Raw genomic sequence first — 11,626 nt, forward strand, 5'->3', positions numbered from 1 at the left:
AAAAAACAAAAAAACATCTGTACATATGATCTTTCTTTTTATTTCCCTCTATATTGTTTATATTGTTTTTTCTTCTTCCTTTTGCAATTTGCACAGTTTCCCACCCTAATATTTATTATTTATTATTGTGTGTGTGTGTACGTATATATATATATATATATATATATAATAAAAAGGAATGGTTAAGGTCGCGGCGTTTAGCAACATCAGGTGGGGATGCTTGTCATAGATGCCGACATCCTTACACGCACGCTAACACAACCCAACACACAGCTACAAAAAACACGCGGTCACGAGAGAGAAAAATGTTAAAAGACAGCAGCTCATGCACAGGGAGTAATTTCCACTTCTGAATACATTATCCATAATTTTGACAAGATGGTGGCAATTACGCATCTAATTGACCGAGCCACTTTTTATGTAAAATCACGCTTCAAAGTGCATAACACTAAGATGATTACAGAAGCCCACCTGCTCAAGCTTAGAGAGCTTATTCAGGCATGCGCACGCGTGCACAACTATAGAGTTGTTGGGGTTTGTTTTATAATAATTCAATTTTCTGCATAAAATATAGAAAACAAGCTAAACATAGCTCTATTTAACAACCTGTTATTTTTTTAGACGACAAAAAATGTGTTAAAATGTACGGAATATTCTCCATTTATTTCACAACATGGTTCAGCAATACAATATCAAAACGATGTTTTAACTGTACAAAGAAAAAGCCGTATGAGGAATCGCCTTTCCCCGCGCCTCATTAAATATATACATTTACATATTTTGTACACCAGGGTAGTCGATATTTTTGCCGTTCCTGCTCAAAAAACACAAAGCTCAGGAGACACTGGACCTCACACTTGTGCTTCAAAGACGTGTCCATGAAGAGGGGGCTAGAGTGAGAATTACTAAAACTAAACATAAAGCTACATGGGTATTTTACAGCTCAGAGTGTCTTGATTGTCCCCCAACAAACGCTTTATAAAGCAAAAATAATTAATAATAATAATAAAAATAATGATAATTACATCAAATCCTGGTCAATATTTTAACATGAGCAGATGACAAAACGTATGTTTCCTGTTTCATTCATTCACAGCATGCCGTGTATTGCACATCGTGATATCAATTCTTGAAATGTGAATAAAATCAAATGCTAAATGATGAGCAGATGTCGACTTCAGGCCGACACTTTTTGTAAACATGGTGATTTTTTTTTTAGTCACACAGCTGACGTGTCCAGATACAAACGCAGTCTGGGAGGACAACGAATAATAAAGACACTCATCAGGCAGTGTAAGCAAGTGGACTCCTGAGGTAATAATAATAACAATAATAATAATAATAACAATAATAATAATAGTAATAATGGGATTCAAATTGTCAGATCACGTGTAAACGGCATCTTTATGAAAAATGAAACAATCTATTTGCCAAAAATAGGTCCATGAAAGCCTGACAGTAACAGTCTCTCATTTTTCTTTTTCTTTTTTCATTCACTGGTTGTATAAAAATATTTTGTCCTTTTTATTTTTGATTTCTTTCTTCTTCTTTTTTAATGAGTTGATATAGGAAACAGACACCAAGTTGTGCCTAAAAACTCAACTATTTTCAAACTGGTCTGAGCAGCGGCACAGATGTGACGATGGGATGGGAGTAGTAGACGCCGGGGTGCGGGAAAGTGAGGAGCGGTTGGCTCACGGGCACGTTGGCAGTGGCCCCTCCGCTCTCCGAGGCCGAGTTCTCGTGGTAGAGGATGGGCACCCGGACTATCCTCTGCGCCGCAGCGTGGCTCAGGTTGGCAGCCTCTAGCTCCGCGGCCAGCTGCCTTTTCCACTTGTTCCTCCTGTTCTGAAACCAGATCTTCACTTGAGTCTCCGTCAGGTGAAGGGAAGCGGCCAGGCCGGCCCGCTCCGAGCTGCTCAGGTATCGCTTCATGTCGAAGGTGGACTCCAGCTGAAACACCTGGCTCCGTGAGAACACCGTGCGCGTCTTCTTCTTGCGGCACGGCTTCTTGTCATCGTCCCTTTTCTTCCACTCCTCCAGCTCATCTTTTTTGGCCTCTTCCGTGTCGCTTTCCTCCAGGATTATCTCGTCACTGCTTTTGTTGTTGTTGTGCTCGTCGTCCTCGTCGTCATCTTTGGTGTCTGGCTCGGATTTGAGCGCCAGGTCCGGCGAGTCTCTGTCCGTGCCCGAAGTTGGAGAGGAGTCTCTGGCTCCTGGTTTCTCGGTGACTGAAATGGGGATACATGCAGGGAGACGTAGTCATAAATATTGGAGTCTATCGGGCATTTATTACAGCCTGTTGATATTGGACAGTCAGTGGGTTTTGGGAAACAGATGGTTGCTAATAAATAGTGGCAGAAGAAAATGCGTTGCGTCATGACATAAACCATTTCAGAGGTAGACATAACTGTACACAACATCTTCAAAAATGATGAAAATGTCATTTTTACCCCACTAAACAGTAATTTGAATAGACCTAAGATATAAACTATGTACACCTATTTTATTCATTATTTTTATCAGCCTATACTACAGCCTAAATAACTAAATAAGCGTAAAATAATATCGCTTTCTTTGTATTAGGCTATCATAATGCCATCCACATTAGTCTATTTTTTTTTATTCCAGGTGAATAAATCACAGAAAAAGGCAGATAAAAGGCTCCCAGTAGCCAAGCCTCAGAGGTAAGATGTGCGCCAATAGACAAATCAAAAGCACGCTGCGCATCGTCACCCTCCTCCAATGATTTCATGATGTCTACTTCATTTTATGTGTGTTTCTTTATTGATCTATTATCCCACGTCGTGGCATAACAAAATAGGCCTTCAGAGGACAAGGTGTTAAATCATACACTCTGGTGTGAGGCTATGTGTGCATGATGCCTATCAGGAAACCGCACAAATCTCCCCTTTCAATTTAGAAATTTGCTTTACTCTACTTACTCATTAGAAGGAACTCATACAAAAACAGTGGATTCGTTGGATAATTGCGCAACAGTTGTTTGCTTACCTTCAGTTCTGTGTAGGTGGGCGGCTGAGTTGAGGGTGTAAGGGTACCACCACGCTGAGGTGCGCTCCAAGTAGTGAGCGGGTAGACTGAATCTCTGTGCGGGCAGTTCGAAGCGTGGAAAGTTGAAGTCACCAACCTGGGAAAGGGAAAATCCTCCCTCTAAAGCTGCCTTGGTGGCCGCCAGTACGGGCTTGGGCTTGGACGGTTTGTTATCACAGTTCAGCAGGTTCTTAATGAAGAAAGGAGAGTCCTTGGCCGAAGCGCACGTCTCTTGCGTTGTCTCTGGCATCGCTGTTGTTGTGGTCTGAGCGCGAGGGGACCACGGAAGCCGGATTTTTTTTTTTAAAGGGGGGGAAGGCAATGTTGACTTACAGGCTGTCGTTATCCTGGCTACGAGGAGTTCCTGTTTTATTCTCTGAAACTTGATTTCACAGCCGAAAAGCTCACCAAAAAGAAACGCGTCCGTCTAGGCTAGAAAATAATGAAATAAACTGTTCGAGAGGCAAAAAGAGCACACGCACTTAGAAACATGGAGATGCCTCATCCCGGGCTCTTCCGTTAAAACGCAAAAACTGGGTCCACCGTGTCAGTCAGTCTGGTGTCTGATGCTAATGATGAAATAAAAATGTCATCCAAGTTAAATGCGGAAAGTATAGGCGATTGGGCATGTACAATGGCAAATGGGATTAAGGGAGAGACGGTGACTAGAGAGAGAGAGAGAGAGAGAGAGAGCGAGGGAGGGGGGGGGAGTCCTCCCCTCTCTGTGCTCTCTAGCTGCAGGCTGTGTGCGCTCGCTTGTTATTGGTCTCATATAGTCCAATTAGCAGCAAATGAACACGGGGCTGTTACCGCCAAAAAGGGAGGTTTGGACCGTCAGAACAAGCGTCCCATCATACAGCTGGCATTACAACGAGACCCAGATTTACTGCGCTAGGTTATTCTGAATCCAGTCTCAAATCACGTCCCGCCTGTTTTTGGAAATTGTTTGAGTAATATATCCCAACGAAACACCGTTTTACATATGACTTTTTAAATGATCATCAAAAAAAAGTCGAGGCCTATTCTAAAGAATAACTGGGTGACCTGCTGGCTAAAGCACGTCCAAACTCATCGTCAAATATGTGAGGCCTAAATGTGATGTTTTTATTTGGAGTCCGTTTAAACAAATCGCTGTTAATGAGAAGCGAATAGTGTAAAACGAGCATAATACATAAATAAAATCCGGTCATGATAGAGTATCAGGTCAAGATAATATAAGGCCTTCTACTTCTACTTGTAAAATAACCTTAATAAAAACAAAACATAATGCAAAACCTCAGCGACGTTTTTCAGTTTATAAATCTCCAGCCCGTATAATCTTTAACATTTCCATATTTACTTGACAAAAAGCACTTACATTTGCTTATCACTAAGGTGCTATGGCCTCCATGCCAGCACTGCAAATGCTAAATAGCGCACGTTTGTAGTTCCTCAATTTTTGTTTGGCTCTCTGCGACACGATATGAAAAAGGCGTGAGATCAGGCTGCAGTTGCTCAACGTGTCACCAATGGGCGATTAGATTCATATTTCTAATTCATTGATTTTCAGCGAGGGCCACTTCCACAATGTCTGCGGGTCGCACGGTCATTTTTTCCTCCCTAATCGATTTGGTTAATTCATCCCTCAGATTGCACTCTTTGTAAATGTGCTATGTATATTCACTCATTGATATTAATTGAGTTGTTTAAAAAAGGAAAAAAAAGTCCATTGGTTGGAAGCTGCTGTAGAAGAAGAAGAACGAGGAGACAGCGTCCTCTGTGGGCCAAAAGGAGAAACTGCATGTGTGTGGCATATTGGAAAATATTTGTGTGTTTAAGTTAAGCACAGTAAGGTGGCAAGAGTGTTAGCATAATGTGGTATTAAGGAAACTGGGAGACAAATATTGCAGTATACATTGAGGATTTTAGTTATGCTTATGTGCAGCTCTGTACTATTTATGGTAAAATTCTCCCAAAGAGACCAAAAAAGTATGTTTGAATTCAGGACAAACATGGATTATTCGCCCTATAACACAGTTTCATTACATGTGTGGCCTGACTGATGCACTCATTTTTGCTATCAATCCTCATCATCATCATCACCTGCTTCCTGAAGACATTCATTAGCCCTATAATATGCAGAGATAAGGAGGGATATGAAGGTTATAGTCGGCATTATGGTTCCTTTTCTACATCAGCATCAGAGTTCCTATGCACTGGCATGTCTGTGCAATTACCACGTGTAATTCATTTAGTGAGCTCTGCAAGTGGAGATATCCTGGAAGAGGGATGTCATTACAGCATTTCCTTATAGGCAGCATTGCATGTGTGTGCACTCCAAAGGCTGAGATGGAGATTGTGTACACTTCCACTGTAAAACCCCATCATTCTAATTGTATATATCTTTCAAATGTCACCTGTTTGAACTTTTTCATATAGCCCTTATAGTAGTTTAATTTTTTAAATCAATTTACTACAATAATAATACTGAAATCAGTAAGTTCCAGTTATGTTTGTCTCTAAGATGCTGAGGTTGTTTGGTTTTTTTGTTTTGTTTTGGGTTTTTTTTTTGCAGGATTTGTGTTATACAGCACTGTTAAATGTTAAAAAGCATTTCATGACAATGGCCTCAAATCCTGAACTACTTTTTAATAAGTCTAAATTGGTTCACATCAAAGGGGTTACTTTGTGTAGCTATAAATATTGAATTGCCAAATTTAGCTCTGTAATTAGTATTCATCGCACATATCTGTGGACTATATGACAGCTAGCTTATAAAACGAGGCATTTTTGTACAAATGGTTAAATTGTGGTGTATTTTCTTCATTAAGTAAATGTCAAGTTCACTGACATTTTTTTTTCTCCTATTTTCTACCAGTCTCTTTACTCTCATACGTATAGCTTAGTGTTGAATTAAGAAAAAAAATCAAACAGTTAAGAAATTTAAACAAGTCATCTTCTTTTCCAGCTCTTAGTATAAGATAGGGTTTTGCTTAACTGATACAACATCTTTAATGTACCTATGAAATTGTAACTGGACCGGTACTTTATATAGCACCTTTCTACTCTATTTGACCACACAAAGCACTTTCTAACTACAAGTCTCATTCACACGCACAGTCAAGCAAATGGAGGGTTTAAAAGCATCTAATCCCTAATAACCATCTATGTGATAACCTGTGTAATTTGAAAACTGTTCTGTATGTATTAATACAGACTGGAGTCACAACACCAGTCTGTATTAATATTCTAACCCCTGCATAACACTGACTCTTGTACCTATTTATTGTGATGTGCCTCAACAGAAATGACTGACAAGTAATATTTACTCCATAAACACAACCATGCTTAAGTGGGAAAAAGAAGGAATGCAATTAATGCTTATATTGAAAACAAACTGTATAAACTCAGATCCCGTAGTCTGTTTTTTTTTTTGTTTTTTTGTTTTTTTTTAAAGTACAGTTCATATTATGCATTGATTAGAAACATGCAGTAGACATTGCCCAGAAGCCATATAGGCCTTCTGAATGCTCCATAAGTCTATTTTTGTTGCTCCTCGGGTAGGTTACTATGACTTTTATATTATTTATTTCAAAGCGCCCAGATATTGATTATTTCACAAGGAAAAATGACAAATGGCAGGAGGGAATGACACGGTCAGCAGGTTCTATTAGAGAAATGATAGTGTTGCTCGTGGTTTGTTAAAAGGTCCAGTTTAGATACTTTATAGGTTTACATCCATCATCATCTAATGACCTATTTGATGAAAAACACGCGCTCTGGTGACAACAGCCTTGTGCAGCCAACTTTGCTTTGTAATTGCGCCCATATTAAATATAGATTTTTGTTTTGATATCTTGTGAGAATTCCTTTCTGTGGGTAAAAACTGTGATAAAAGACATGGCTGCAAAGGCGAAAGCTCGGAGAAAGAAAACTAGAAAGAGAATGGGGGAAAAATAGGTGGGTACGAGATTTTGACAGTAGAATTGTGGGTTTGGTTTTTGGAGATGTGAGCAGCAGTGGAGGAAGTTTTCAGATCCTTTAAATGAGTAAAAATAGTAGTACTGCTATATAAAAACAACCTCTTACCAGTGATAGCTCGACACTGCAAATGCCACTTTAAGTATATTTTCTGTTTGTCTACTTTTACTAAAGTATCAAAAGTATAATCATAATGTAAAACAATGCTCCTGTGTTTTATTATTATTGTCAGTTCCAATTTCTAGCAAGTATTTTTACCATTGTCATTTGTTACGGTGAAGCTAATTTAGCACATTTATACTGTTTTGTTGTTTCATCTTTCATTGTTACATTTTAAACTGTACACTTGTTTTTGTAAAAATCATGATCTTCAAAGTAACTAGTGCCTAAACAGCTTTAAGATTAATGTGGTCAGAGATAGAGGAATACAAGTTGAAAAAAAATACCATTATCACTCTAAAAATTACTCCATTACAAGTAAACATAGAAAATGATATGTTATAATCGCAAAATGTACTTAAAGCATGAAAAAGCATTGAAGGTGGTTATATTTAAAAACCAAATTCTTTGTTAATGCAGTGTAGAAAAAAGTAAAACTAAAATGTGATGGTTTCTTTCTTTCTTTCGTCTCTACTTGAGCACTTGAAACGCTTTAGACATCATGCTTCAATTATCCATTTACACCCGTTCATACAAGCATGTATGTTTTAACATTCATACTCTGATGAATAATAAGTTATAATAATAGAGCACGGTGGCACGGTGGTTAGCACTGTTGCCGCACAGCAAGAAGGTCCTGAGTTCAATTCCACCATCAGGCCGGGGTCTTTCTGTGTGGAGTTTGCATGTTCTCCCCATGTTTGCGTGGGTTCTCTCCGGGTACTCCGGCTTCCTCCCACCGTCCAAAGACATGCAGCTTGTGGGGATAGGTTAATTGGATAATCCAAATTGCCACTAGGTGTGAATGTGAGTGTGAATGGTTGTCTGTCCCTATGTGTTAGCCCTGCGACAGACTGGCGACCTGTCCAGGGTGTACCCCGCCTTTCGCCCTATGACAGCTGGGATAGGCTCCAGCGACCCCCCGCGACCCTGAAAAGGATAAGCGGAAGTGAATGGATGGATAATAATAACAACAACAACAATGGATTGCATTTATATAGCGCTTTTCTAGACACTCAAAGCGCTTTACAATTCCACTATTTATTCACTCTCACATTCACGCAGTGGACCACAGTTGTAGCCACAGCTGCCCTGGGGCAGACTGACAGAAACGAGGCTGTCATATCGCGTCATCAGCCCCTCTGGCCAACACCAGTAGGCGGTAGGTGAAGTGTCTTGCCCAAGGACACAACAACCAGGACAAACAGAGCTGGGGATCGAACCGGCAACCTTCCGGTTACACATCCAAGAGCTAGTTTAGATTTGGTATCTTGGAGTAATACTTTGGACAAGATACAGGCAAACTGGAAACTGGAGCAGTCAAGGGTTAAGCCACCAACCTTCCAGTTTGTCATTGTCCTGCTCTAGACCCTGAGCTACAGCCACCCCAGATACAGACTAGAATCATTTCATTTACAGTCATGTGAAAAAAGAAAGACTTAACAGGTTTTTATGCAGTCTTGTGAAACATTGTACACCTTTACTGCTTTCATAAGAATTAAGTGGATAAGTAGCAGCCAGGTATTGCTAATCAAACACTTGATTGACTGATCATCAGCAAGTGTGGGCACCTCAGTAACCCAGTGTTTTGGTCTGGAGTGTTCAGAAGCAATCACTGCTGCCCATCAGTCTGGGAAGGGTTAACAGTGTATTTCCAAACAATGTGAAGTTCATCATTCTTCAGTGGGAAAGTGTATTAACAATTGGAAAAACATTCAAAACAGTTGCCGTTCTTCTCAGGAGTCTGTCTCAGCAAATTCACCCAAGGTCAAACCATGCAATGCTCAAAGAAATTACAAGAAATCCAAAAGCTACAGGCCTCAGTCAGCATGTTAAATCTTAAAGTTCACGACAGTAAACTTAAATTGTCAGTATGCCTTGGCAACCCTTCTTTGGAAGAGACTGATAAAGTCATACAGAAAGCAGTTATTTCAATTTAATTCAAGTTATTGTTGCTAAAGGGGGTTCTGCAAGCTGAAGAATCATGGAGAGTTTTTCTAAGGACTGCAGAGTCCTGTGAAAACTATACATGGACTCTATGTACAGGTACCTCAGAAGTACTCCAAAAAGGAGCCTTGTTACTTTCCACTACAGGTTCTGAGCTTATGAGATTGTGTACTCATTAAGGACTTAGTGCAATTAAAACGATAACAGCCTTATTTAATATTAAAATAATATAGTAGTATTTTACTGTACTTTGGACTGTAACTGAAGCCCAACAGTGCAAATGACCTGCTTAGGTAAATGCAGATGCCAGCTGACGAAACGTCACTCTGAAACAGAGTTTATACAGAACCCTGAAGGACAACAAGGTCTTAGAGTCAAACTGCATCCACATAGACGACGCCATTGATCAGTGAAACCCGTCCAACCTGTGTCCTTCTTGCACTTTTAGCTGTCCACTCCACTTGGAACGAGCCATTAAACCAATGAAGGCCACACTGAGATTGCTTAGATTTAAGTATTGCATTTAACTTGTAAAGGAATTGGTGGCCGTCCACTGACCCGGCAAGCTTTAATTGGGATTGTGCAGGTATTGATTGCAAGTGGCCAGGCGAATCTTGAATTACAGCCTGATTAGCTTTTACTTGGCTCCTTGCACCAGCTAGTTGAAGGAGCTCAATGTCATTCAGGCAGCACTTGGTTGAATCTTGTTGCTTCTTGTGTAAACAGAACACAACACGTATGAAGATGACAGCTCTTTTGGCAAATGTTTTTATGTCACACGAGGCCATAATATTCGATATATGTGTGTCGACTCTCTTTTAGAAATAATCAAAAAGCATGTTGCTTAGCACCTTATGAACAGATGTGGGCACACAGAAGATATATTCTCCTTTTTATCCTTGCTGCTATCATTTTATCTACATTTTATCACCCTTTCCCTTTCTTTATTGTTCCTCAGCAGAGATGATGACCTCTGTAAGGTTTGGATGGAAACAGTCATAGGAGTGATGTAGTCCTTTTTCTCCATTATGAGCAGCTTCATCTGAGCCCTCCAGGCACACAGGCTCAATGTCCATCCTCTGTACCTCCAGAAACTCTGCCCTGGATTGTAAGCTTTTACCTAGGCAGCCTGTATGTGTCATTACAACTCGGTAATCTGGAGAGGGTAGCAAAAAAGTTCTCATCAGTGTCAGCCTGAGATATAGATATGGGCCGGGTAACAAATGGCCAAATGCACAGGCAACAGAGCAGACCATCAATAAAGCAATTTCTTGTGTCATAACAGCCACGCTTTTCCTAAAGCCAACCTTTCAAAACTTTTCCCTCTGCAAATCGCTGCAGCCCCACCATTAGAGTCCTGCCTTGTGAATTTAATGGATTCCGTACAAATAATATTCCACCATAATGGAAAAGGTTGAAGTCACTGAAGACAGATGAAGTCATAAACACGTATAATTGAGAATCAAAGACCGATAAATTTTAAACTGCTATCCATTTTCTCTTTTTAGATGATGATCTATGTCAGTGCGGCGGCAGGAGAATGGAAGAGATTATGGGGGAAAATTATAACAATAAATTTTCTAAACATACACCTTGATTATGCTTCGATTTTTTGGAAGGGTAGAGGGTGAGAGAGGGGGTTAGAAAGAAGGCTGGGATTGCTAAAAGCTTGCCGGCTAAATGGCACCATAAAATAGGTTCCCTGCTCTTTTGCCTGCAGAGAGAAGGCATGCCTGGAGGTGTGATTCCCCCCACCCGCCCCCTCCCTAAATGGGGGAAATGAATTGTGTAATTTATTGCAAACGTGCACACAGTGAGATTAGATCAGCATATCCCATCAAAGGAACAACAATCAATCAGCCTATAGTTAACAGCTTGAAACACATAAACCAGGGCACCTAATGGCTTTCCAATTTAACAGATTGATAGACTTATCCAGTCCTAAGGGATGAATTAAGAAAACCGGGTACTTTCACACAGGCACAGGCACTTTTGACAGAACCTTTTACCCCTCTAGTTTACTTACAATCTTTACTTCTGAGTATAGAGATAAGGTTAACCTGGAATTTAAGACAAAGTTAGTTTTCCCTCTTTTTTCTCCCCCTTTCTATTTGAGAAAGCACAGCAGAGCTGATTTGTTATTCAGATGAGGCGGGAGTGGAAGTGTGTCAGATGTGGAGAATGGGCTCATTTTAATGACCTGATTATCGCGGGTCATTTGGAACTGTGAAATCAAGGGAGCTATTGAAAGCCACTTAACAATATCTAAATGTGGCCCGGGCGACCCACTCAACCAAGGATGTAGTTTTTTAAAAAAGGAACTTGTTTGTCTCATATCTTATTAATCACGTAATTGATTGATTGCAAAATATGGTAAAAGATTAGTTAGACATTTTGTGAAATTTGCTGCTTTACATTCTTGCTGAGAGTTCAATAAAAAAGCATTTATACAACACTTGTGTGTCTGTATGAGAACACAGAGAAAAAGCTAGGCTGGCTAACCCCCCCC

The 11,626-nt window shown here is 40.1% G+C and overlaps 1 protein-coding gene across 1 annotated transcript; it reads right to left on the minus strand.

The window, feature by feature from the left end:
- Nucleotides 1-636: 636 nt before the first annotated feature.
- Nucleotides 637-3,722, minus strand: hmx3a (H6 family homeobox 3a). The gene is made up of 2 exons (XM_005914191.2): nt 3,013-3,722; nt 637-2,231 (listed from the first exon to the last, which is right to left on the minus strand). Exons 1-2 carry the CDS (start codon nt 3,299-3,301, stop codon nt 1,609-1,611), a joined length of 912 nt encoding a protein of 303 aa, XP_005914253.1. The 5' UTR covers nt 3,302-3,722; the 3' UTR covers nt 637-1,608.
- Nucleotides 3,723-11,626: the final 7,904 nt, after the last annotated feature.

The sequence above is a fragment of the Haplochromis burtoni genome, unplaced genomic scaffold, assembly GCF_018398535.1.
Source record: "Haplochromis burtoni strain Fernald_Lab_line unplaced genomic scaffold, NCSU_Asbu1 Contig_7, whole genome shotgun sequence".
Taxonomy (NCBI): Eukaryota; Metazoa; Chordata; class Actinopteri; order Cichliformes; family Cichlidae; genus Haplochromis; species Haplochromis burtoni.

Bases quoted from the DNA above. Each gene is read 5' to 3' on its own strand.
- hmx3a (XM_005914191.2), bottom strand. From the start codon at position 3,301: ATGCCAGAGACAACGCAAGAGACGTGCGCTTCGGCCAAGGACTCTCCT. The intron at 2,232-3,012 runs GTAAGCAAACAA...TCCCCATTTCAG, and splicing joins CCACCTACACAGAACTGAAG to TCACCGAGAAACCAGGAGCC.